The sequence below is a fragment of the Dioscorea cayenensis genome, chromosome 4 (assembly GCF_009730915.1).
Source record: "Dioscorea cayenensis subsp. rotundata cultivar TDr96_F1 chromosome 4, TDr96_F1_v2_PseudoChromosome.rev07_lg8_w22 25.fasta, whole genome shotgun sequence".
Taxonomy (NCBI): Eukaryota; Viridiplantae; Streptophyta; class Magnoliopsida; order Dioscoreales; family Dioscoreaceae; genus Dioscorea; species Dioscorea cayenensis.
This window is the reverse complement of record NC_052474.1, coordinates 11,019,221-11,047,186: the sequence shown is the minus strand read 5'-3', so window position 1 is coordinate 11,047,186 and position 27,966 is coordinate 11,019,221. Positions and strand designations below refer to the sequence as shown.

The 27,966-nt window shown below is 33.6% G+C and overlaps 1 protein-coding gene across 2 annotated transcripts; it reads right to left on the bottom strand.

Moving 5' to 3' along the window:
* Positions 1 to 3,008: 3,008 nt before the first annotated feature.
* Positions 3,009 to 10,338, bottom strand: LOC120258908 (ABC transporter D family member 2, chloroplastic). Of its 2 annotated transcripts, XM_039266379.1 has the most exons (10): positions 10,089 to 10,338; positions 9,370 to 9,565; positions 9,191 to 9,258; positions 7,740 to 8,066; positions 7,473 to 7,637; positions 5,868 to 6,096; positions 5,253 to 5,500; positions 4,871 to 5,183; positions 3,794 to 4,050; positions 3,009 to 3,586 (listed from the first exon to the last, which is right to left on the bottom strand). In XM_039266379.1, the coding sequence occupies exons 1-10, from the start codon at positions 10,278 to 10,280 to the stop codon at positions 3,386 to 3,388; spliced, it is 2,196 nt and encodes a 731-aa protein (XP_039122313.1). In that variant the 5' UTR covers positions 10,281 to 10,338; the 3' UTR covers positions 3,009 to 3,385. The 2 variants fall into 2 exon arrangements, with proteins under 2 accessions (XP_039122313.1, XP_039122314.1); XM_039266380.1 differs by lacking the exon at positions 10,089 to 10,338 and having other exon boundaries at positions 9,191 to 9,253; positions 9,370 to 9,521.
* Between the last annotated feature and the right edge of the window lie 17,628 nt (positions 10,339 to 27,966).

The following is a 27,966-nucleotide window of genomic DNA, read 5'->3' as shown; positions in this document are numbered from 1 at the left end:
GAATTTTTGAGAAGAGTATTGTTTTATTTGTATTTTAAATCATTTATTTATTATTATTTTCGGAATTATTTTAAAATTAATGTAAATATCATGTTAATGATATGATATTTTGGTTTAGATTTATCTAAAAGGTTTATTATTTATTTAAAAATCTGGATTGTTTAATTCCTCAGTTTTAATTCATTTGTTTAAATTCAAATTGTTTAACCTTTGAATTTCAGATATTATATTTAAAATCTGAATTTTTAATTCATTTCATCAAATCCAGGTTATTTAATATTTTTTGAATTTCAGATATTATTTGATTTATGATTAATTTATTTATTAAATTTAGATTATTTATTTTCTGAATTTCAAGTATTTTATTTAATTTTTGATTATCGAATATTGTTTTTATTATTTGTTCATGTTTGGATTCTATCACGTTACTGTAAATTCTTGTGATTTGCCCGATTAGTTTATTGTTTTGTGAACATGAAGTATTTTGATTTAGAAATTAGTCCCCAATTAACTATGCAATATCCCTGTCACTAGGGGTTAAACACCGACCGCATCAGCACGTATTATGTTCTAGAAACTATAGTTTCCCACAGCTTGCCGTCGGTGAAGAATAATGGCCTTTGATAATTTTGGCTAGGATCACCGAGGGTAAAAATATGACTTCTGATTAATTTTTTCTCAGGTCACCGAGGGTAAATATATAAATTTTGTGATTTTGTTTTGGCAATAGTTGTTTGGGAGACTTATATGCGCAGTTTTTTTTCATCTGTGTTTACATGAAATAAATTTGTTTTGTTGATGTTGCAATTTGATAAATTATGATTTTGCATAAGTGATCCCTATATTTTTAGTGAGTGCTTACTGGGTTGTCAAGCTCATAAATATTGTTGATAGTTTTTCAGATCAGGAGTAGGGGTGAGTGGCGGATAGCTTAGCGGGGATCGTTGGGTCATCGCCAATTTAATTAGCATGTAATAAGTCCTGTTTGTTGTGAGCATAGGTTTTATTTGATTAAACTTGTGTTGATTGTGCAAAACACTTTGTTTGTTTCTTTTAGTGTTGAGCTCTGTTCTTGTTTTTAGTTTTCGCTTCTTTGTTAGATTTTGTGATTTTGAGAATAGGTTTTGAGGCCTTGCATGCCTACTGGGTCTTGGCTTGGTTGGTGTGTGGCCGTTTATCAGCGCACTGGGCATGGAGAGCCGGGTTCGGGGCATGACAGCAACACCCAACACCCTCAACTTAAAGGGGATACTCACTCGGTCTCTTCTTGACCTTGAGTGAACGTCTACCACTTGGGCACAACAACGAATGCACCATGCTAGTTTAAGGAGTATGTATATTCAATTTTTAACAGGGAAGTAATCGTCTTCCATCTACCTCTAATATTATTGTTGCATTGTCGTCTCCTTTATACTCTTTTACACACATTGAGGATAATGTATGATTTTAAGTGTGGGGGAGGGGTTAAGATTATTGGAAATCTTTACATGGTAAGTTGCCGACCTATGAAGGTTCATTTGAATGATTAGTAGGAGTTTCATTGTATAGGACTGTACACATGCTAGAATATTTATTTTGGGGTTCTTTTTTTCTTTATTTTCCTCTATTCTTGGTTATTTGTTCCAGTTAAAGTACACAAATTCTCTATTGTAGTGACTTCATGGAAGAATTGGAAAAGAAAACAATTATGTCTACTTGTTTCTACTACCACAACTTCCTTCACCGGCCTCCAAATCGAAGCTAGTATATGTTGCATAGCCATAAAGTTGACCGGACGATCATTCAAAAACTAGCCAACAATGAACTTTCTTACCACCAAAGTTGTTGGAAGTTCCCCAACTCCTTCAATCTCTAACCCTTGGTCTTCATCCTCTTCAAGCGTTAGCCAAGCACAAAGGTCCAACACCTCCTTTCCTCTGGATGAAGACGCCATGGGGAACACCAGCTATGAGAAAAAGAAAACTTGTTACAAGAACAAGACAGACAAAACTCTCACTCCATCATGGGGAGAGTAATTCTTTACATACACTTGCTTAATATTCAAGTCAAAGTCAAGTTGCTTAGACGTTTTCTTGTTTATTCTATTGCTAAAATATTTTTTTTAAGAACAGTTTTATAAAACTATTCTAAAATATTAAAAAAAAAAAAAAACTATCCAACTAACCCTACTTAAAAAATAAAAAATAAAAAATATTCTCCTCTTTTTCCTTGATTTACCCGTGCTTATTATGATCACAACCCAAATAGTTAAAATTTAAAAATATAATACTCGAATTGGTCCCTCTACATTTCTCTCTCTTCCCTTTTAATCCCTCTACTTAGAAATATGCCCACTAATCCCTCTACTCTTGAAAATGACCGAATTTAGTCCCTCTACCCTTAATATCTTTCCATCTAGTCCCTGACTCTTGAAAATACAACCAATAATTGACTTATTTTAGAATAGAAGAGACTAAGTAGAACCATTTTCAAAAGTAAAAGGACTAAATTATCAATCCTTGTAGACTAGACCTTGCTCACTATCATCCACAATTTATTTGTATCAATCTAGCAGAATTGATTTTGTTGAATTTGATATGCATCAAATAAATTTTTTTTTTTTTGAAAAAATAGTCAAATATACATTTTAAAATAATTATCTTTTTAAAAAAGGAAATTACATTTTGAATGGATACCCGGAACACACAGCAACAGAGGATTAAAAGGTACTCAATTTCTACAATCTATTCAAATTATTCTACTAATTGCATAAACTACTCCAGAACAAATTTAAATATTTTTTTTTACATTGAAGTTTTTGTTTATATTAAATATGATATTAACTAAAAAACAATTTAATTACATTATTTATTTATTTGCGCAATAAATTCACGAAACTTTTATAACATTAAGATATGCTAATAGCTTCTATTATAAAGAACTATTTAATTATAACTGTAAGAGTTTTCATTTTATTTCTACATAGAATATTACCTCAAAACCCACTGAAACTGTGAACCCGCCCAATATGAAGAGAGGGAATTTGTCTTATTAAATTTATTCTTGAATAAAACTTTGAAATTTCAAGGAACAGCATAAACTTTGGAACAAAACATGACATTGTCAACAAATAAGTCACTTTCATCTATGTTTATGGCACATCCAAGCGCCCATAGACAATTACATATGCTTTGTGTGTCACTATAGAAATCGATCTACTTTTGGACATTGACGATACATCGTTCCAATTGCAATCATCAACCAAAGCACACCGGCAGCAGATCATGCTTGTATTGATTAATCATCAAACATGAAAAATGAAATTTGGAAGTATAAATTATCACCAGGCTTCATGCATTTAAAAGAGCATCGATAATAAATAGTGATAATAAAAATTTTAACCAGGCTAGCTAGATGGCGAAATCTTTTTCGGCTCATCAGCAGTGACCTTGTCAATGGATTTGAGGTGCCAATTTCGTTCATTGCTTTTACTTGGGTCAAACTTAGATATGCGCAAGACCTGGTTATGGTAGTTATAAAGTGTTCTTCGATGCCCAACACTGACATATGTAATTCCCACCGATTCAATCAGTCTGTACAGATGAGCCTACATATAATTAAGTAAATTGTAAGGTAAAAAACAAATAGACGCTGAGGTAGAAAACACCGTTAAAGCAAGAAAATCAGATGATGTCAAAAAGTCTATTGCAAGATTAAACATTGTTTGCTCACTGAAAGTTGGACATAATTGTATGATAATAGAATGAAAGAGGTTACTGGTATTGAAGGGATATTAATGAACACATACACATACCTCATTGGCTTCATCTAAGGCACTTGTTGATTCATCTAATAGCACCAATTTCGGTTTTGCAAGTAACAGCCGAGCAAATGCAAGACGCTGCTGCTCACCAAGCGAAAGAACACTAGACCATTCATGTATGGAATCCAAGCCATTGAAACGTGGCAAAACACCACCGAGATGAACAAGTTCTAACATCCTAATGAGATCATCATCTGAGGGCTTTTGATGCTTAAATGTAGGAACTTGAGGCAAATATAGCAGGTCACCTGACAAATCAAATTTTAACATGAGCTATAAGATATAAACAGCTTTGGTCCCTCCATTACACCTTCACCATGAACTATAATATATAAACAGCTTGGGTCCATCCGGTTTTTCCACAGAGACAATGAACTAAAAATGTGAACCTATTATATAAATAGTCTATGTAATTTATGAAACTGCAGTTTACAGTTTACACCTTTCTCTCAAACTAAGGAGATATGATGAGAAGTTGAGACTATGTCATACCATGATGAACTGGATGAGAGAACGGGGAGAACACAAAAATGATTAACCAGTGCTTCGTTTGTTGATTATTTAAATTTAATCATTGTTTGAAATAAATATTGAAGTTTCAGGCAGTACACGTAGAACCACAGAGAACATAAGGCTGATCACTTTCAGATTCCTAAAGGCAAGAAACTGACATACACATCTAGACATATTAAAGGAATTATGAGGATATTATCGGTTAAACATAAATAAGAAATATAAATTCATAACTAACTAGAAATTTCAATGGATCACAAATATATAAATCTGACGATGAGATGTAGCACCATATCTTAAGGATTTCTCATGCGTGTGACCAAACTAAATAAAATGAAAGAAAATATGTGCAAGTCCATATGAAGAAGGCCTAATAAAGGTAAAAAGACAAATTTAACAATTAAAATATCATAAGTAAAATCATATGTTGAGAAGTAGGCAATGCTATACAATATATATCCAGCATTTTTGCAATTATCTACTTATCACCACAAGATGTGAAGATGCCTGATTTTGACTAATAATTAAGAACATGAATTAGGACATGCCACTTACGAGAGCTACTTGCTTCGCTGAATGAATCATCTGTCCATGTCGGATAAAGAAGTTGCTGGCGAAGAGTTCCAAGAACCATATATGGTCTTTGAGGAAGAAAAAATATGTCCTCACTTCTTGTGTTTTTCAACTTCTCAGGTTCATTTGTTTCTAACGTTGTGGTTGGATCATGAGACGATGCTTCTGATGAAACTAATTGGTGAGAGTGTGCTGAATCTTCCCCGTAAAATATTACATTTCCACTACCAGTGGTCCAAAGTCCAGCCAAAGATCTTAACAGTGAAGTTTTTCCACTTCCACTTGGACCCATTACCTATTATTGAGATAAATGTTATCAGAAAGTTATGTTCACAAGCTAGGGATGCTGTGAAAATTTATTTACCAGTAAGTGATCTTGATCATTGATAGCCAGAGACAAATCTTTTATGAGAATATCACTCTTTCTTGGAGTTTCTAATGTCAAATTTTGAATTTCCAGTAAATGCTGAGAGATGTCCACAGCAATAGACCCATTTGACTGCAAGCAAGCTTGATTTGGCTTGCTGCGACAGATAATCATAATTCCTTTTGTGTCGTTGAGTTTGGAGTTGTCCACGAAATTATGACCATCCAAAATATCATCGAATTCACCTGCACAAGAGAAGGCTTAAACATCATTAGAAAGACCAAGTGATAAAAGTTCAAGCTATTGAACAATCAAGTTAAGGACTACATGATAACAAAATAACAAATTGAACAGAAACGCTATTCTTATGTGCATAGACTTGAAGAACAGACAATTTGAACATGAAATACTCTAATGCAACACAACCGAGAGATCATTTACAAGCTAGGTTTCAATCAAGATGTGAAGCATTAATAATTTTATGACCAAAGCAGATTTTCTAGCAAGTGGTTACCAATCAAAATCAGACACTCATTTCTGCGTAGTGCATATAGATAATTGTGAAATGATCATCACATACTACACCAGTAATAGAAAAGACAAGCATTTCACCTAACCGTTCGATGACAGCTGAGAATGCACTTATAGCCTGGAATTGGTATACAATAAGTGAGAAATCACTTAAGATATGATTGAACGCAGAGACTGACTGATTAATCACCCCAAACTCAATTTTTCCTGAGAAGTACATTGGAGCAACAACCGCAGCAGGAAGAATCTGTATAAGGTACCGATAGCCATTGGTAAAGAACTCCAGATTACGGGAAGCAATCAACAATTTCTGCAAAACAAAAATAGAAGAAAAATTTAGATGTATCCCAATATATATATTTAGCACAAGGTATCAACCATATGTTGATTTTCACATATATATAGTCATTAATTTGTCTTATTAACATCTTAATAAAGTTTCTATGCATGCCATTACAAATCACCATATTTTGCACCAGTGCCCCTCCCATCAGTCTACATTTACACACAAGGATGGCCATAATTCAAGTGTTACATAGGTAAACATATGGGTATTTACTCATGCGAGTGTGCATCCCCAGATAATTCTAAAATGGATTTTTCATAAATTCAGTTTTTGGTTATTGATATAATAACAGAAATTACTAGGGCACATACCCACAAACTAACTTACTTTAAAGGTGAATCTAGGAAAACTTAAATGAAATTAAAGAAGCATATCAGGAAATACAAACAAATACAATTACAAAAATAACATGTAGCCTTAGAGGATCAAACAAAAACGAATGCAGTTGTTAATACAAAGAAGCCTCATAAAACTTTGATAAAAATAGAGCATTTGATTTAGATGCAACTGCAGCTACAAAATCGAACAGGACAAATATCTAAAAGATGAACTGCTTTTAAAGAGTAATTATTAGCAGTCCGGAAGTCTGAAAGAAGTGCTTAGCTCATTTCCAAAAATAGAAATGGCCTCAACAATGCAATTAAAAATTAGAATAACCATAGTTGCTGCATCTATGAATAATTAAATATGAAAATGAATTTGACATTGGGGCAGAATGAGTATTCTCAAAGATAGCATGTTGACATTGTCCACAAAGCAGTTATACTCTCCTAATTTTTATCTTATAACCTATTCTCTAATCCAAATGCAAAATTGCTAAGTGCTCTTAACACAAAGTAATTCTCTAGTCCATAGATCAAGGATAATAACCTCATCATACTTACAGGGAGGAAACATCGTGTGAACTGAAGTAGTTATTCAGTGAATTGTTGATCATGTTAAAGATCTCTCAGTGCATTATTCTCCATTATATTTAAATTTTGAAAAATAAGTATTTGAAGCAGAATATTTGGAAAAATTGGCATACAGACAGAGAGAGAGAGAGAGAGAGAGAGAGAGATGCAAAGTCTCATTACAATAAGGTGAAAACTAATGCTCACAGTTTTTCATAGAATTATATGAAAGAGCGAAATATCTTATAAATGATTATTGGAATACCAGAGCTAAATATCTTATGTATGATTATTGGAATACCAATCTTTGTGATTATAATGACATGTCACTTAGAAGATTAAATAAAACTTACCTACGGGCATGAAGTACCAAGGACATTGTACCAGAGGAAAGTTAAAGTAAAGCATTACTACTGAATTCATTAACATATGAGAGCATTAACATACAGTTAAATTTTCAAAAGCTCTTTGGAAACGCTCCACCAATAGTTGTAATTCATTTCCCTCCCCCCCATAAAAGGCAATTGATTCAGCATTTTCCCGAACACGAACAAGTCCATAGCGAAAATCTGCTTCTTTCTTCTCTTGCATGAAATTCAATGTGACAAGATCCTGAAATACAGAAACCATTTCATTTTGTGGTTAATACCATATCAAATTATTTCAAATTCCAAAAGAGAAGGATAGGATATAACAACTGAAAAAATAAATCACCTTTCCAAGTACCACACTTAAAGCTGTTCCACCAAGGGAATATACAAGAAGAACAACAAACAGTGGTGGATAGATCCCATAGAGAATGTTACTAAATGATATCAAGTCCACAGCTGCATTGAAAAGTGTCAAAGAAAATGCAAGCGCTGTTCCAGTAAAAGAGCTTAGATCATCAACAATCCGTTGATCAGGGTTATCAATGATAGATTGAGATTGAATCTTATAAAAGGTCCGGTCCTTGAGATATCGATCCATATAATAGCTTGTCATCCAGGATCTCCATCTTAAAGAAAGTGTTTCTCTGGCATAGTCTCTTAGCACAAAGACCTGCAAAAGGAAATAAAGCCTAGCAAGTGATAAATCTTACAAAAAAACCAAAAGTAGCATATAGACCAGACTAAAGATCTAAAGATTATAGTCCAACAATAGAGCCATATGTCACCATGACTAAATCCAATTTCTAGCAAGAAAAATAACATAAAAATTGCTTTCAATAAAAAAAGAAAACAAAAACGCATAAAATTGCTCTTAGGCTCCGCACATAATGAAATTCAGAAGATATCCTTCTTATATAACCATAAGAAGACCTGCAAAAACCTAGGTGAGCAATCAAACATAAGTCTGAAAAGAATTTTGCACACCTGGATTTGTCTGATCCTGCAAGAACCTTCTGTGTGTCATTCGGATTGCCTCTACTATTTGCTAGCTTGTTAGGCCTATTGCACCCTATTGATGGCATAGAAAGAGTGATCCTAGATAATGTGTGTACACCAAAACTAATTAAAGGTTTTATCTTCATCATCTTTTGTAAGGATATATACTGAGTAAAATTTTTCTTTGAATGTTGACATCTTTGACATTTAAGCGGCAATAAGAATAACGGTCTAAAAGAGTGTAAAATGAAATCAAATTATCTCATGTAGAACACCCTCACAAGTGATAAAATTGAGAAGAGCAAACAACAGAAATAATGGAACTAAGCAACTCCTTTCATCTTTGAATTACGCTACAAATATGTGAGACTTACCTCTTCTGATTTATCAACTTCACATCATTTAATATGTTGAGCTGCTTTACTAATCTTTTCCTTTCTGATTTAACTCGAAAATAGATATAAATATGATGTACCATGAAAAAACCAAAATCAGACCTTGAGTACTTTCCATGAACATGGTATATTGAAAATGCAATATTTATACTGATAGAGCATAGAGCTAGCAACTTCAATTCAAAGAGAGATAAGAAACATATAAGATATTTGGAAACAACCCAACAAAAACTCCAGGTAAGCAATCCCATGCATAGCTTTCATTAAATAGTTCCACTTTAATTAACACAAAATCTATACACCAAAGAAATTTGTAATATATGTCCGTTGCAGGGGAACACATGTAACTGATTCAAGAAATTCTAGGAGAGCAATACCTACAAGAATGCAGCAATATGCTCACCGGAATTCCACCAGCAAAACCAGCTAAATAGTAGAGAAGTTGCTTTGTAAACTGCTCCTGGTCCTTGTCTTGCAAAAAATACAAACATTACAACTCAATCACAGTAGCCAACAAACAACTCCATTTCTGAATTCCCAAATTATCATCAAGATTAACAGCCTACCAAATCAATCACTTACTAGCAAGTGCATTATAGAAGTCCCGACCCAGAAAGTTAAATAAAACACTAATTCCTGTTGTTCCCAAGGTGAGAACAAACACAGAAGCAAGCCTCAGTCTTGCTTGGTTTTTGTCATCCGAGAACCAATACGGAGCTGCCACCTTGTAGAATCTCCTCCAAAGAGTAGGTAAATCCGGCCCAGTCCGTTTCTCATTCTGAAATCAAGTAATCAATGAGATAAATATCCCAATAACACTGAACTTTTCTTTATAAGGAAAAAAACTAAAAAGAAATTTCACATCTCAAGACGCCTTTCCATTAAGGTCTTTTCCTCAAAAATAAATGGAAAAAGATGAATTTGAGTGAAAAAACAAATTATTAAATTAAATAAAAATCCCAAAAACACTGAAAATTAGATAACTCGTAAAGAGATGACCATGCTTGGAGCTCAATCTATGGTTTTTTTGTCCTAAAAAAAACAGAGAAAATATGGATTTGGGGGTAAAAACAAATCATAAATCAAAAAATAAAAAATAAAAATAAAAATAAAAAACCCCAGCTAACACTGGAAATGAATAGAAAAAGAACAGAACAAGCACATGCCAAGAAGTAGTAGTTAGCAAAAGTACCAGACTCGGAGCTCAAACAAGTTCTATTTTCACTCAAGATAAACATAAAGCAACAGATCTCAATGGAAAACCAACCAAAGGAATGAAATACGGGAAACATCGCGCTTACTTTGTCTTGCTCCAAGGAAGAGCCGGCTGCCGACGATGTGATGGTGCTGCAGACTGAGGACCTCCTTCGAGAGCGGAGAGAAAGGCGGACTGAGATGCGACATGGAGCATAGGAAAGAGAAGTAGAGGAGGGGGCGGATGGAAAGAAGCAGCGGGATGGAGGAGGAGAGGAGAGGAGAATGGAGAACGCCATTAATGACCTCTTCTTCCTCTGTTCTGCATGAGACTTTTGATTAAAAAAATAACAAGTTTTTAGAAACATTGGATATTATATGAATATTATTTTAATTTAATAATATATTAGCTAGGTAAGTCTTGCTGAAAATTTTTGTAATGTAAATATATAAAAAGTAATTGGGATACTATTGAATAATTATTTATTTATTTACAGAACACAAACCAGTGTTTGACCGATGGAACACCTGAGAGCCACATAAACCCTATCCATGTCCCCAGTCCTGCTTTTTGACAAAGAAAAAACAACAAAGGGGAAACTGTCAGAGGTTAATCAAGAAATGGAGACTTTACCTTATGGCTCTGTTATGTGTAGTTTTTATCTTCTCAATACTACAATTATCTCCACGGATTTTGATTCAATTTGACATTTTTTTTTAAATAAAAAATTAATGTTTTAACTTTTTTAGCTGATTTAAAGTGTTAATTAGAAACTTTATAATATCAAATTAAATAAAAATATTACAAGATATTATAACAACACAACAACTTCAACATTCATCTCAAATTCTAAAACGTATTGAGAAAAATTAATAAAATAAATTTTATATTATATATTTTTATTAATGAACTATTAAAATTCATAAATATAATCAAAACATACACTATTATATTATTATAATTGAGTGAATATAATTTTTTTTATTTTAATTTAAAAATAGAAAAAAAACTATATATATTATATTACCTTGTTAATATTAGATTCATGTTGAGTAATAAATTTATTATACCAAATAGAGAAGAGTGGTGTCACATGAAAGAATATTTAAGAAATCCACTATGGAATGCAAATTATTTAAGCTTTGTCATACATCTTTAAATAATTCTATCGAAACGAGCATTTGGTGTCCTTAAAAAGCATTTCTTTATAATAGAAAACTTGGCTGAGCCTCATTATGGTTTGCAATGACAGATGAGGATTATTTTTACATGTTGTATTTTGCATAATTATTTAATACGTATAGACCTAGGTGATACAATACTTGCACAAGTTGATGACAAAGTTGAGGAAGAAGCATATAAAGGACATCACCGTAATGGGGAAAATAATGAAGAAACCACTCATAGGGAAATTATTAGGGATGCCATAGAGGTTGAAATGTGGATTAATTATGTTAAGTGACTTTGAATGGTTAGAGTGACTAGTTGGTGTCTTATTGCTTACTTTTTTTAATATGAATCATCAAGTGGCGACTCATGTTGCTAAGTTTTTTTAGCGAAAACTGAAAATACTTAAATATTTGAATATGCCATGTCTGTTTATTGTCACTCTTTGATTATGGTTAAATCTTTATTTTCCCTTTGTTAATATTTTATTATATTTTATTATTATTTTCTTTTATTATTGTCATTGGTAATCTTGTTTGTTGTTGATGTAGTTTAAAATATGTTATAGAGAAAAATAAGTTATGACTACAATTCTATGTTGATATGGACTTCTATCATGGATGATGCTTTGGTTGAGATATACTTGCATCAACATGTAATGGGGAATAGAGTTAGAGGAACTTTTGCTATGTATGCATTAGAAAACATAGTTATTGAGTTGAAGAGTACATTTCAGGATAAGTCAATAGACAAGGAAAGACTCAAAACCACATGGAAGATATTAAAAGAAATTTATCCAATACTATGATATGTTCAAGGATGTAATGAGTGGATCCGCTTGGAATCTAACTACAAAAATGTTGGATGCTGAACCTAAAGTATAGCAACACCTAATTGAGGTTAGTTTCCTTTATTAATAGTAATACAATATAATAGACATAGCAGTAGTTGTCATGTTCTTAACAGTGTTTCATATATAGGTCAAATAGGAAACTACTGAATGAATGAACAAAAGTATTAGGAATTACGAAAAGTTGGTTTAGCTAGATGGAAAGGATAGAACAACTAGGCAACTAACTAAAATTGCATCAGAGATGAGACAAAAAAGAGCTCAAAATGAACAAAATACAATTGATGAAATTGATTTCATGGTTACCCAGGGCATTGCAAACTTGGAAAATTTGAGTGAAAATGAAAATGTGGATGTATATCACAAGGAGGTTAAAGATAAAGCCTCACCAATGCCTACAAATCAACAATCTCGACTTGAAACTCAAAATACTTTTACATCCAAGAAGGTTAAAAGATATGATATTAATGGCAATCTTAACAAGTTGTCTGTGGCCATTAAATTGGTCACTAATTCTATCTTTCAGTCAACCACTGAAATGATCAAAGCATCTCAGGCAATGGTGGTGACAACAAAAAATAGTACAAGGGAATGCTTTGCAAACCCAAATCCATATAAAGATTGTGTTGTGAGAGTCATGCTTACCGATTTAGGAATCTCACAACCTTTTTTGACCAACGCTTACATGTTCCTTATTGAGGATTCCAAGATGTTGGAAGATTTCATTAAATGCCATAGTGAGCATTGCAAGTCTTTATTCTTGAGGCTGATGGGCTACGATCATGAACCATGAAATTAAAGTAGAAGGTTAGCATCCTATTCCTTGCCAACATTGAATAATTTTAGGTAAATTAATGTAAGGCATATTTATTAAAATCATAATATCATTCTTATTATTTTTTGTAGGAGGAGTTGATGGATGCATGTTAACAAAACAGGGGTTCATCACCAAATGCAACGTATTTTGCTTTATTTTGATGAAACATTGTGTATTTTGTTTAATTTTGAGGAAACAATGTGTATTTTGCTTTATTTTGTAAAACATTATGTATAGGTTAATTGAACAGCTTTAGTAGATGGTATAGCTTCAATAGATTAATATTTTGGGTAGATTAATAAGGAATTACCGGTGATTTTTCTTTATTGTATATATAGAATATGGAAGTTGTGAATAAGTAGCGGTACATCTTGAATGTGTAGATATACAGGTTTGTGATGATCTATTTCAATTAGCATATAGAATATGTAAATGAAATGAATTGCTATTTTTTTAAATTTACTTAGATAGGATTGATAGGGAAATCCCTTATTAGGTTTCAATGTATAAAAGGAGATGTTCTTCCTGTTCACAAGGTAATTTTAGTTGGTATAATACTCTAATTGGTTCCTCTACTTTTTTCTCTCTTTCTTTTTGGTCTCTCTACTTAGAGATGCTCCCAACTAGTCCCTCTACTCTAAAAAATGAGCTAATTTAATCTTTTTACGAGGGACTAGATGGGTCATTTTCAAACGTAAAAAGACCAGATGGGCTCATTTTCAAGAGTAGAAGGACTAGTTGGAAGCATTTCTGAGTAAAAGGACTAAAAATGGAAGAGAGAAAAAGTAGAGGGACCAATACCAATTTAAGTATTTTAGTTTGATGAATTGCTTTTTGCATATTAATCCATTGTTTATCACTACATAACATTTGAGGCTCAAATGGTATTTCGATAATATAAGTATATAACCTTACCTTTTATTACCTTCAAATCAAACAGATAAGAGTTGATAACATGTCTTTACTTTACTAATGTGTTGCCCGCAAGTATATGGGGTCGTTAAGTAATACCCTGTGTATGACACAGGGGATCATATTCCATGGGGCCAAGGAGCTACTATTACTTCCCTTTCATCTATTTCCTAACCTAAAACTCCAAGTGATGAATAATAACTACTGAAAGGAATCAAACTAACTAAAAAGAAGATAGGGCTACTACTACACACTCAATTAGCATTCAAGGGAAAATTAAGCATGAGAAGGGATGATTTGGACAAGGAATCCCCATAGGATTGTCATTAAGCCCTAAACTAAGGATGAAGTTGTGATGGCAATTCGGACCAAAAAATCTCTAAAATAGATTAACCCCAAATCCCATGGTAGTTAACCGCTAAAACCTTACGAGTGTTAACCGGAGTCTCTTCCAAATCAACTCTTTCTATGATTACAAAGTGCTCGGGGAGATCTCTAATGGGTGTGAACCTAATCTAGGATTCAACTAAACAATCGGAGGGCTACCAAATACCTGAATCCCTCGGCGTATCGATACAAAGAACCCCTTTTAATCTATCCAAGATCAAGTACAAGTGAGCATCCTGCATCTACGAGTATAACTCATACAAGAGCCATAGAGATCACCATATGTAATTCATGACATGAAATCATGATAGATTAAATCACAAACTACAAGTTTTTACAAGAGAAATCAAACATCTAAAATTACATCAATAAAGATGACCATCCAAAGTTATAAAGAACAACCCTAGGGTTTAATAAGTCCAAAACACCAAATAAGTTAGTTCCTCATGAAAAAGGAATACTTATACAACACCAAGGAAAGTAAATACAAAAAAAGAAGTATGAAATACTCCCTCTATGTTGAGATCTCCTTGGATAGGTGAAGATCTTAAAGCTTTGCCGATGACGCCGTTGAGATCTCTCCACAATGGCTACTTTGATGCTTTAGATCTTCCCAAAAACTCCTCCTTTAATTGCCTCCTCTTGGTAAAGATTGTGTAGTAGATCACCAAAAAATGGCCCCAAGAAAGGTGGGGCAGTGGCCCAAAAAGGGCAAGAGAAAAAAGTTCTTGAAACTGCCCTAAAACTTTGCTTTTTACCTCCCCAGGTCTTACGGGCCGCAAGGGAGTCCTCACGGAGATCAATTTGGTATGTTTGGAGGATCAGTCCTTGCCTTACCGATGCCTTGTGGGTCATTTTGATTTGGCAGAAAGTTTGGGTATTTTTCTTGCCGTTTTCTTATGGGTCATGAAGAATCCTTTGTGTGTGCTACATAAACTAATATAGTAAATGCTACGATATCATACCTACAAATTTGCTTCTTTTTCCGCCCAAATCGTATCTTCGAGTTCCCCATGGCTTCTTCATGCCCTACAAAGTAAATAGCACAAGATTAAGCATGAAACGGGCATCAATTCTATAAAAATCACATGCAAAGTCTATAAGAGATGTATATAAAACTAAGTACATTTAGGCACTTATCAAATACCTTTGCCCCAAACAAAGTACTGGTTGAACCCTTCATTTCCCTTCCCTTTCCTTACTTTTGAACCCTCACTACACCCTATCCAAGCAAGGTATAATATAATTAGGTCCTCTTCACCCCTCTCCTTTAGCCCTCAACATTGCCACTACCTCAAACATCAATTTGGAAAAATTGACTGGTGCTAATAAGAAAGAGAAGAACCAGTAGTGTGATAGAACATGTTTGGTATTTAGGAGATAGTTTAAACAAATTTAGTTATTTTAAATTACCATTGTCTCTTTTATATATTTTGTTGGGATGTTGTTATTGTCTTTTGGTTTTGAGTCTATAAATATGTGGTGTAAGCAATTGTTTTAGATTATACAAAGAAATAAATAAAATTAACCTCTTCTTAGTCCTTTCTCATCTCCTCTCTCATCTTCTCTCTTCTATTTCTTGTGATTCCATTCTATATTTAATCTTCCTTCCTTTCTATATTCTTTCCTATTACTCTCTTCTTATTCAACACTCATCAATAAGTATCAGAGATACGATAATTTGGCCATGGCAGAAGGCACACGCTCTTAAGAGTTACGTCATGAGTTCATAAATATGATAGAGGAAGTGGAATGACGATAAGAGGACATACTAGAGCCAATCTATAGTAGAACTCAAGAGTCTGATTGGAGGTTTCAATATCCAGTATTGTGAACTGGTGCCCACTAGCAACATTGTGGACCAACAAGGGCCAAATAATGCAAGTTGAGTGTTTCTTTGAAGTTGGAGCGACTCTGCCGCAGATGAAGGTTAAGATTACAGCCTCTCAGCTGCGAGGGAGAGCCTTACAATGACATCAAGGATATGTTCAAACTCGCTAGTTAAGTGCCTATGATGATTGGGAATTATATATTGAAAAATCATCTAAATCAATCCTCGTCAATCAGCCTCATTTATACATGGAACAAAGGGGAAATAGTTGTCAGTATTATACAACTAAACCCACAATGATCACATATACCAACTTAACTAACGACATAGATCAAGTATGGATGTGTAGCATAGAAGTTACAAGCCAATGTGATCTACGCTTGTCTATTTCTAACTGGTCCAACTTTAAAGACTTCATGAGATCATAGTTCAAAGTAAAATAATGAATAAACTAAATATTTCATAAAATATGTTAAAAATGTCATGATATAAATGCAAATGTTAAGCTAACTAAATATAAACTCCCACTAATCAAAGCATCTCTACTAATGATGACCATATAAGCAACATTCTTATTAAAAACTATAGTTGCTAATGCAAGCGGATCCACAACAATGACGTTTATCCCTATAAGCTCAATATTCACATAATTACTCTAAACTCTTTCTCTTCTTCAAAGGAGCTTGAAGATACTAAATTAGTGCACTCAACCTTACGTTGTTTCATCCGGTCTTCCTCTTATGCTAAATGTGAGATGAGTTCATTTAATGTCCATTTATCCTTTTGACAATTATAATTCACTTCAAACTGACTAAACTAATGAGGGAGAGAAATCAACACTATATGTACTAGAACATCTTCTGCAGCTCAATTTTCAAACCGTTTAATTTCCCAGCTATATAACACATATGGAGGACATACTCCCTTATATTTCGATTACCCTTATACCTCATAGAGATTAGTTTCTTTAGGGTAGAACTAGTCTCCGCCTTATCATTTCTTACAAAGCGTTCTTCCATGGTGTCACTTAATATCCTTTTCCTTAGACATAGTATCCAGAAAAGCCTCTGGGATTGTATTCTTCATGATGATTAGATCTATACGGTTAGACCGCTCCCACCTCTCAAAGATTCTTTTGCCATGAATGGAGCCTTGATCTGTTAAAGGTGCAGAACATGGTTCCCTTAACACATAGTCTAGATCTATACATCCCAAAACAAGTGTTACCTTACTTTTTTTCAAGTCTTGAAATTTGCGCCATTAAGCATGGGAATGCCATTGAGTATAGCAAACACATTATCAACACTCATGATATCACCTGTACATAGAAAAACATATTCAATAATTAGCTCACAATTAATTAACCACAAGTTTAATAATCAAAACATATAAATCACAACAACCCATCTTTAAGTTAATCGAGTGACATCAAATCTAGTATTTGGACAGAGATTCAATTCACTAATAAGATCCAGTCAAGTACAAAAGCCTTCCTTTTGACCGACTAAGTACTCACAATAGACACCTCATAACTATCAAAACTCATTACAATATATGCAAACAAATCTCCGCCTGACAACAGCCCTTTAGGCCGACGTGTTTGCTTGCATGAAATTAGGCATGCATTAACATTATTGTTATTTACAAACAAAGGGTTTCTACAACAAAGGTCACTTTGGTGACAATACCGCTTCTCCCTGTTTAAATAAATAGACAAAAAAGTTTATAACAAGCAACTCTAAGTTGTTGTATTTCCTAATGATTATTAAAAACAAATTGGATTACAACCACAACCATGATAACACAAAATTATTGATAATAATATCATTTAATGATAATATTAAATTGATGGATAAAAATTATATTCATGATAATCTAAAATAAATCCACAACAATTAAACTAAAATCCAAATGTTAAATTGCTATATTAAATTAAAATTTAAATTAATATAAATTACTAATTGTGTTTTTGAACTTTGATTTTTGATAATTATGAAAATCAATTTAATAAGAATAAATATAAGCATATATTCAAATCTGTTAGCATGCATGATCTCTAAAAGAATTCATCTTAATCAAGGAAACAATATCATGAATTAATATATATAATTTTAACCAATGGATTTTTCAAAGTCTTCAATGTTTTTATCATGTATATATAATGTATAGATAATTAATATATAAACCGATCAATGAACTTGTCACATCCACCCCTTCTACTGAGGTAAATGTGGCACCCATCAGTTAAAATTCCCTTTTAACTGGAAACTGACACTGCTTTTTAAACAAAAATCGAGACCTACAAATCACAATTTACAGCTTCACTCCAACTACAGTTTCAAATACATAAATATCATGAATACTAATAACTCAAATTTGCGGGTACAACCGCTCTGAAGATCACAACACCAATGACAAGAAATAAAGAAAGGGGGACCCACTGCGAGTCCTGGACTCAACCCTCGACTAGCTCTATACTCGATCGAGCGATCTAGGGTCCCCGCTCCCTGCAGCCTACAAAGACATTCGGTTGGTCGGTAGTGGCTTAATAATTTTCAAATACTTAAATACGATGATATATAAAGTATATAAATACCAACTTCTCAAATAATTTTTTTCCAACTTTTCCAAAATACCGAATTCTAGCAAAAATACATTTTTTTAAAGAACTTTTGAAACATAAATTCAACATAGATCAACATCAATTTGATTTTCTCGGAAAACACAAATTTTGTGAGAGATCGTCCTCATCACAATTCAAAAAAATAACATAAATTTCAAATTCAAAATAAAAGCAATACCCAACACTCACCCGAGATAACATGGTCTAGAAAACTCTCTAAACCTTCGCTGTGGCGCTGGGCTAGGTTCGGAGCCGTCAAGGAACTCATGTCCTTAACGTTGACCCATCGGTTCACGGTCGGTGACCCCGGCTACCGATGAATATCCGACCTGGGGCTCTCGCTCCCACTGAATCGCCCTCGTAGAAATCAATACTCAGGTTGTTGTACCCTGTCCTGATTTAGACCTCGGGCCTATTTAGATTTTTATGCTTGCATTAGGGGTAAAATGGTCATTTAGTAGTAGTGGCATTTTTGCATGTTTGCATAGTAGTTTTTATGTGAAAAATCGGGGGCAATTCCGTCATTTGGATCCATTTCTATGATTTTTTTCTATTAAGAGGGCAATTAGGTCATTTCCTATTTATGAAAATGAATGAATGAATGAGAAAAGCCCGGAGAGTTCTTTTTCCTTCCCGCTTCCTTGCTTCCTTGCTTCTTGTTCTTCTTGTTCGGCCGAGCATAAACTTAGAAACAAAAAAATCTTTCCGGCGAGAATTTTCGCGACCTTCAATACCAAACTTATTCCTCTCTCACTCCCGAATCCAGTGAAGCCTTATATCCAATGTTTTTTTGTTTTTGTATTTCACCCAGTATTTCCTTGTTTTTTTAGAAATATAAAAAAATTTCGATTTCTCCATGAATATGATGATTCATAGGCTTAAATTGAAGCCAATGATTTATAATGCATGTATGAGAATGTTGTAGAAGAAATTTTTTTGATTTAGAGTTGTAAATTGGGAGAAAAACCATAGTATAAGGTTCAGATTCATGAGTAATTCGAAATTACTGTAGCAATCGAAAAATTTTTATGCCTTATCTGGTATTTCTTTGGTCCACATTGAAGCTCTTCTTACCCTGAACTCATTGGAACTAGTTTTACTCCATTCTGAGATCGTTTTGGATCCAAAAATAACGATGTTTTTGCCCTAAAACCCTAATGTTTTGTATTAGACATGTATAATCGTATTTTATACATTTTCTTGTGATTATCATTCTTATGTTCATTAGAATTTGAATTCCCTGCTTGTATCTAGGTGGCGAAGCGTCCTCCAAGGGGAAGGAGCTCGCCGATCAGTGAGTGCGTCTCAGGACGAGACGATCGGATTCACATGAGTGGTTAAATTTATAATTGCATAGATTTAATAAGAGGACTAAAGTATTTCTTCATGTGTTTTATCACATAAACTTGATGATAAAGTGACTTCCTTTGATATATATATATTTTGAGTACGAATTTACTTGAAATGGTTAAAACTAGAATGCTTATACCTATTTATTTGAAAGAAACATGTTTACTTGCATTTCCGTATTTATATGCAAATGAGATATGGTTTGATGTACATTTCCGTATTTAAACATTGTATGATGGATTATTTGAATTGGAAGTTGAAAAGAATTATATTGTGGCATTTAGTTTTGATGGTAACAGCGGACTTTAGTCCGACACTGCAGTGTGGGATTCCACGGTCCGGCCTGATGGGAGGCGGCATGGTTAACCCTGGTTTACCCTGGTCAAGAGATGCGTGGAGCCATTGACAGGGGGTTCTGTTATGTGAGAAACCCGGGGTCACCACATGGGGATCTCAGTGGCCAACACCAAGGAAAGGCACCCTTTTAAATTTTAAAAAGTTTTAAAAACTCCTTGGTGGTCCCACATCTAGTCGCGGCCACGATTAGTGTGGGAACTGTTTTAGGCCAGCCTGTATTTTTGGAGCTATGTTCATTATGTTTTAAAATGTTATTTGCTTTTACTATTGATGAATCTTGTGTTATTTGTTAATATGTTGAATACTTGGAACTGATTTTATATGCTATTATTATTTCTTTGAATTACCATTTGAAATACTTTATCACTCTGTTACATCTATGCTGACACCACTCACTGGGTAACATCCAGTTACTCACTACTCCCCTTTTATCTTTTCGCATCGCGACGTTGACGAGTTGTGTCAGCTGCAAGATAGAGGTTTATCTGCACTTCTTATTTAGGTTTGTTATAGTATGCATGTACCCTCTATGGATCCACTAGACTTGACCTTATATGTGGTTCTTGTATTTATATTTTTCGGGTTGTATCTTAAAACCCACGGGTTTTGTCTTTATTATTAGTTGCTACTTGTGTTTAGGGTTCCTAGTACTAGGGAACCCTATTTGTGATATTTTTTTATTATGTTGTCTTCTAGTTATATAATTGTGATAACAGGGTTTATATTGAGCCCTTACGGCGACCTGAAAAGTGGGGCCGTTGTGGGACCCACTTCTTATCGTCAGGCGGTTGCCACGTGCCAGTTAGGGTTCGGGCGTGACACGAGTCCACCACGCCACCTCTAAAGGCCGGCTCGTGGGGACCCACTCATCGCAGAGTCGGGCCTTAGCCCAGCCCGTCACCGCTCCAAAACCATCAAGTAAATACAATGATAATACAATCGATATAAATCATATCACGGGATCCTTATCCGAGACAAACATTCACATCACGGAAATAGCCATTATTTTCCACAAAGCCAATGCTAAAAAGTATAACAATGTATAATACCAAGAGAGCCTGATCCACGTATACCATTTCTATACCGGGAATGAAAACCAATTCCACAAATATTATCGGGTAAAAACATTTTAATACGCTGCACATGATTTCACAAATCATTCCAAATCAAAAGAGAGATATGTATCATCCAAAAAAATAAATACATTAATTGAATAATTAAATCACATATACATGTATTTCTACTATTCACAAATACATATAATTATACAAAACTGATGTATCAATACGGGTTATCATGGACATCGTAGGAAAAATAAATATAAGTATATTTCGACCTTATACGGTTAAACATGATAAAATGAAATACTTAAACATTTATTTCCAAAATACTAGCTATTAAACAATTATTTCAAAATAATAATAATTAATCAATTATTTAAAAATAATAGCCACTACCAACTCACCTAGTGTCCTTGAGTTCCTTCTAGGGCCCGGGAACTCCCTCCCAAGCCTAATCAACACCTAACAGGATAACATAATAAAAATAAATAAATATGACAACTAAAAACATAATTGAACCCAATGAAAAATACATGAAAGCAATAACCCACTCTCAATTGAGCCCACTCCACTCCAATCGGTTCAAACCCCGACCTTGCGATAATCAAATTGGTCTCCAATTGCACTTAAGCCAACTCAATTTGGGGCTAGACCATTCTCGAACCAACCTGAACCAACCCTCAATTCCACTGAACCAAACTCAAATTCACTGAACCAGGTTTAATTAAACTCACTAGCCTTGAACCAACTTAATTCTTATACAAATTCTGTTGAACCAGCTTCGGTTCAACTGAACCCAATTCTCTTCCAATTGGTTCAGCCCAAACCTTTAGCCCAACATCTAAACCAAACCCAAATCAACTTCAAACCAATTTAATTCAACCAAACCATTCAAGTCCAACCACTACTCAACTTGATTTGATCAAACCCAGACTCGGATCAATTCAATTAAACCCAACCACTTCAATTCTCATCCAAACCCAATTCCAATTCAATTAAATGAACTTGGTTAAACCAAATCAAACTCAACTCAATCAATTCAATTCAACTCAACCAAATCAATTTGGTTAAACCCAATCAATTCCAATCCAACCATCATCATTAACACCTTAATCATCATAATCATCAACTTAAGTTTTCAGCCGAAATTCACATTTAGTCCCTCAAAATATAATTTCTTACAAACCAGTCCCTGCAAAACTCACCAATGATCCCTGAATTATGAAATAGTATTCTCAAAAGGTCCTTTCAAATTACCCAACGGTCCCCATGTTATAACATAACATTTTAAAAAGATCCCTTCCATCTTACCTTTCAGTCCTCGGTTTCCATAAACATTTCATGTCCATCCTTTTCATTTATTCTTTAACCCAAAATCTTTTAAAAACTTTTACATTTAAGTCCTTGTTCTTTCCACTTGGGTTTCTCACCAAAATTACTCTGTACAAAAATCTTACTGCAACTGTAGTAATACCCTAAATATATTTTCCAACAGGTATCCAAAGGTTCAGGGTATTACAGAACTATCCCCCTGATTCGTGAAAACCACTCCATATAAGCAATCAAGTTCAGGCGGATAACTTTAATTGCATGGCCATAAACACCCTTGTGATCAAGAGCTCTGCACAGGTCTTAGACTTCCACCAGGACTAGAGGATCCACATCCATTAATGTTGATGATTGGGCCTTATGCCTCTTCTAACTGATTGCACACAGAAAGAGATATGGGAACCCTAATTCGGACGAAACCCTAATTTTGAATCCCAATTGTTATGTGCTCAGTAAAAGACCACACCCTATTCATAAAAAAAATTATGGGGCTAATTACAAGTCTACCCATCATAGACTTGATGTTTGCCCCCATGAATTTTACACATTATATTATTATTATGTAAATCCACAAATCTAATTTTAAATAATTAGGACCCTATCCAGATTTTATTTAGATCACTAAAATTGGGTCCTTTAAAATTAAAAGTGATAAAATATACGCAATTATAAATGTTATTTATCTACGTCTACACAACTTTTGCATATATATCCTTATAAACGTACATGATGTGTAGTCCACAACCCAACATTGTGTAATCTTATACAAGTTGGCAGTATTTATGTGTAGCCTGCATATCAGATTATGTTAGCTACACCAAGAATAGTTTAAACTTAAACCCATGGAATAAGTGGTAAAAGGAATGAATTATCGTGTAAAATATTTGAAGAAAAGAGTTGAGGATGGTCTGATGCACTATAAACAATGAATTGCTAGAATTTTTTGCTCTTTTTTTCTCTATTTTTAGCCAATCCAATTGTGAACATGTCCTACAAGATTCCTTAGTTTTATGTTCAACATGAACTGGAGATAAATGGGTAAATTTTTTGAGTGAATACCGTACTATGGTTATTTTTCATTTTGAGCAACGAATTTCAATTTATATCATTTTGGTCACCAAACCTTAATTTATATTCATTAGGAGAGCACCAAGAGGATTCCGGAGAGAATTTGATGACATATATACCGGATTTGCTATATCAACACTAGTTTGGGCATCATCTACATGTGTGAATATGCTGCGCCATCAAAGAGAGACACGTATTCACTCTTATTGACTAGTTCTCCGATCAATAAAAGTGGGTATGTGTCTCTCTTTGATGATGTGTCATGTCTGCATATGAAGATGACACAACGAACTAGTGTTAAAATGGTAAATACAATGTACATGTCATCAAATTCTCTTTGTAATACTCTTGGTACCCTCCCATTGAACACAAATTAAAGTTGAGTGATCAAAATGATACAAATTAAAGTTCGATAATTAAAATAAAAAGTAACCATAGTACAAGGCCCACTCAATATATTTACCGTAAGATAAACTCTACTTTGTTGTTTTATTTATAAGCAATTGAATTGAATGTATTTATGGATAAGTTCAAGTTAGACCTCTTATTATGTTAGCTATGACCCTTGTAAGGTTACTTCCATGTTGTATAAAATAATTGAAGATTATGACATCAATGGTTTGCAAAGTGAAATACTTTTAGAATCTCAAAATAGGGAAATCGAGAGGTTATTTGTTTGGAAGAATGCATAGATTTGGATTCGAATTTGAACTTGGTTTAAAACAATTTTGGTTTTGGTTTTTTTAAAAAATATTCTAATATAGAAAATAACACATCATAAAAAAATAGATAAGAATACTAAAGACTTAGGGTCGTTTGGCATTGTTGTCAATTCCTGTTTTTTTCTTTTCAATTTCATGTTTTGGAAACAAAACTCAGAAAACATGTTTGACACATTGTTTTTGTTTTCAAAATTTTGGCAACAATCCTCTTGTTTCCAAAAAAACAGGGAACAACTTTTTATGTTTTCAACTTTTTTTGGAAACATTTTCAAATCTCTTTGTCCCAGTATGAAACCTTTCCTCTTCTACTCTCTCTCTCTCTCTCTCTCTCTCTCTCTCTCTCTCTCTCTCTCCTTTTAATTTTTAATTTTTAATTTTTAAAAATATCAATTTTTTTACAAATTAATACTAATAATTTAAAAAAATATATTTTTAAGAAAAATATTTATAAAAATTTATTATTTGGGCTTGATATTTTACAAATTAGTTTATATAGTATAAAAATTATGTTTTTTGAAAGTATTTGTGAAAATTATTGTTTGTCCTTTATTTTTATAAATTAGGATATAACATATAAAATACACACACACACACACACACATATATATATATATATATATATTGCAAAAATATTTATGAAAATCTATTGTTGGAACTATTGACTTTTTACTTGATCTCAATAAAAAATTATGTCTATGACTCTATATTGCCCCTCCTATCTCTTTATTTTATTTTTTTAAAATCGGATGGATCAATTTAAATATATATGTATATATAATTTTTTGAGGTAAAACCCAAAATATTTTTTGTTTCAAATAGTACAATTTTTATGAGATATTTTTTATCCATACAATAACAATCTATGTTATTAATTTTATTTAATAATATAATCAATCAAACTAATATAAAAAATAAAGCATTATAAAAAATTAAAAAATATAAATTAAAAAATAATAAAAAAATGTGATTATAATTTTGTGCTAACCAAACGTGTTATTGTTTTTAGTTTTTTAAAATACACAACAATTAGTGTATCCAAACATGTTTTCGTTTTCAAAAAAATTGAAAATAAAACAAAAACAAAGTAAAAACAAAACAAAGCCGAAACAAAAATAAAAAAAATGAAAAAACAGAAACGATGCTAAACGACTCCTATATGTAGAATAACATTTCTAAATTAAAATTATATAAGGACTAAATTGACATAAATTGTAATTGTAATCGGGAACTAAAGGGACAATATTATATATTAAAGGGACCAATTCAAGTACAGTTTTTTCTTTTTTCTTTTTAATTGATGTTGTTTAGATTCTATTTGAGTGAAATAGGTAAATAAGTAAATAACAAATTTATTTTAAAAATATAAACAAATTATAAATGAAAGGGTAAATTATTTATTGGTCCTTGTACGTTTTCAAAATGGCCGGACAAACCCTCTAACAAAACACATTTTTTGTAGTCCTTCCTTTTTCAAAGTATTATCTTTTAGTCCCTCCCGTCTCCCTCCGTTAGTTATGGAGGTGATAATTTTTGAGAAATGCCAAGATTGCCCCTTTGCAATCTCAAGGCATGGCAGTCTTTTCTTTTCAATGTGTAGAGAGGACCTTTCTTCACCATTTGTTTTCTTAGAGAAGCCACTGGGTACTAGAGTTCTCTTTTCCTCCTTCTTCATATGAGAGGAGTTCTTCTTCATGTGGGTAATTTCTTTGCTTTTCTTATGTTTTTGTGGTGCTTCTAACGAAGCATAACTTGTCCTTTCTTCATCACCTTCCCTAATTTCCCTTGTCCGCCGAGAGCTTCCGATTTGGTGGAACTTCTTCTTAGCGACCAAGGTAGTATTTGGAAGAAACCCAACACTAAGATGTAGGTTACTGTGGTGGAGTTTACGTCTGACTTGCATGGGTTCCCAACCTAACCATTCTTTTGATGTTGCAGACTCTAAATGAAAATGTTTTATGTTAGTTCCTCCGGTGTGGTTTGTGGGTATTAAGTAGCACTTAAGCACTCATAGAAGTCTCACACAAATCAATAAAGAAAAAGCACACAAACAAACACAAGGAGACACACAACGTTGGTAACCCAGTTCGGCGTCCACTCGCCTACGTCTGGGGGGCCAAGCCCGGAGATAAACAATCCACTAAAAGAGGTAAAAATAGATGAGTACAAACACTTGTCACTCACTCTCTCAACAATAAAGCTCACTACCCTCTCTAGATTGTTTGGTGCTCACACACTCTCCTCAAAGAGTCACTCAAGAGTCACACCTTACAATCTGACGCAAGGTAACTTATATAGGCGCCTCAGCGTCCCAAATATAGCACATACCTCTTTTAGAATCTCCATGACTACTAATTTAAAAACACCTGCAAAAATTAGTCATTTGCAACTCCATGTTGTAACATAAGTTGCTAACATAGTACGACTAGCGACTTGAGCGAGTTACAGTTACGTTGCGGACGACCTCAAGACCCATCAACCTCCGGTCATGCTTAGTCCGAGTCGATGCGACCAAACCTCCCGATCCCGTGCAGGCAACTAGCCTACCTCCTCGGTTCCTCATCACGCGGTCCCCTCGCAAGGCGCGACGTCCTTGTCGTCTTCATGAAACTTGTCAAACTTAGTCTTCAATCCACCTAAATTTGGTCTTCAAAGATTCTCCAAACTTGATCTTCAATTCACCCAAGTTTGGTCCTCAAATCTTGCCGTTAATAGACTTCAATGATTATCATCAAGGATTCTTCAAATCATATCTCCTTCATTCACACCATGAATAGATCTTTCTTTAATTAAGCTCCACCATATTTAATCTTCAATCAAATCACCTAAATATGGTCTTGATATGATCTTGTCTTCAAGTTGTAAGGCATTGCCAAAAATAACTCCACCAAGATCTTTAAGATAGCTTCACCATGATCTTCAAGATATTTGGCTCCATGTTAGAGACTTACTAAAAATATCTTCACCATGATCTTCAAGATGTTTGCCTTGCACTCCAAGTCTCCTTGCCATGTCACCATGCTTGCCATATCATCAATTATGCTTTGTCACCTTGGTTGCCACGTCACTTGGTCTAGGTGTCAAATCATGCCAATAAATAGTGCGGTTGCACTAACATTTTACAATATTGTAAAGTACAACCGGGAGGTCTATGTGTTGGACTTTACTGTGCTGACCAACTGAGAGGTTGTATTAAAGAACATTTGCACATATTGGGGCCTGGAACCACAAGTAAAGTATGTTATTCCAGATGAACAGAAGACACTGAGTTCACAATAGAAGATGAATTCCAGAGAATGTGCAGTATTCACCAAATATTTACTAAGACTTTAGTTGATAAATGCTTGATGCACCACAATTGTATGTTAATGTTCTGCATATGATGACCATTACTTTAGTCAATGACCTTGTCCTGCCATTAGTTTCCATTGATAGTGATTTGATTTGTTTTTGTTATTCATTTGTCGTAAGTGTTTATTTATTGCATGGAAATGTTTAGTTTTGACACGAAAG

Bases quoted from the DNA above. Each gene is read 5' to 3' on its own strand.
- LOC120258908 (XM_039266379.1), bottom strand. From the start codon at position 10,280: ATGGCGTTCTCCATTCTCCTCTCCTCTCCTCCTCCATCCCGCTGCTTC. The intron at 5,184-5,252 runs GTAAATAAATTT...TCTCAATAATAG, and splicing joins ATGATCAAGATCACTTACTG to GTAATGGGTCCAAGTGGAAG. The intron at 4,051-4,870 runs GTAAGTGGCATG...TTGATTTGTCAG, and splicing joins CAGCGAAGCAAGTAGCTCTC to GTGACCTGCTATATTTGCCT.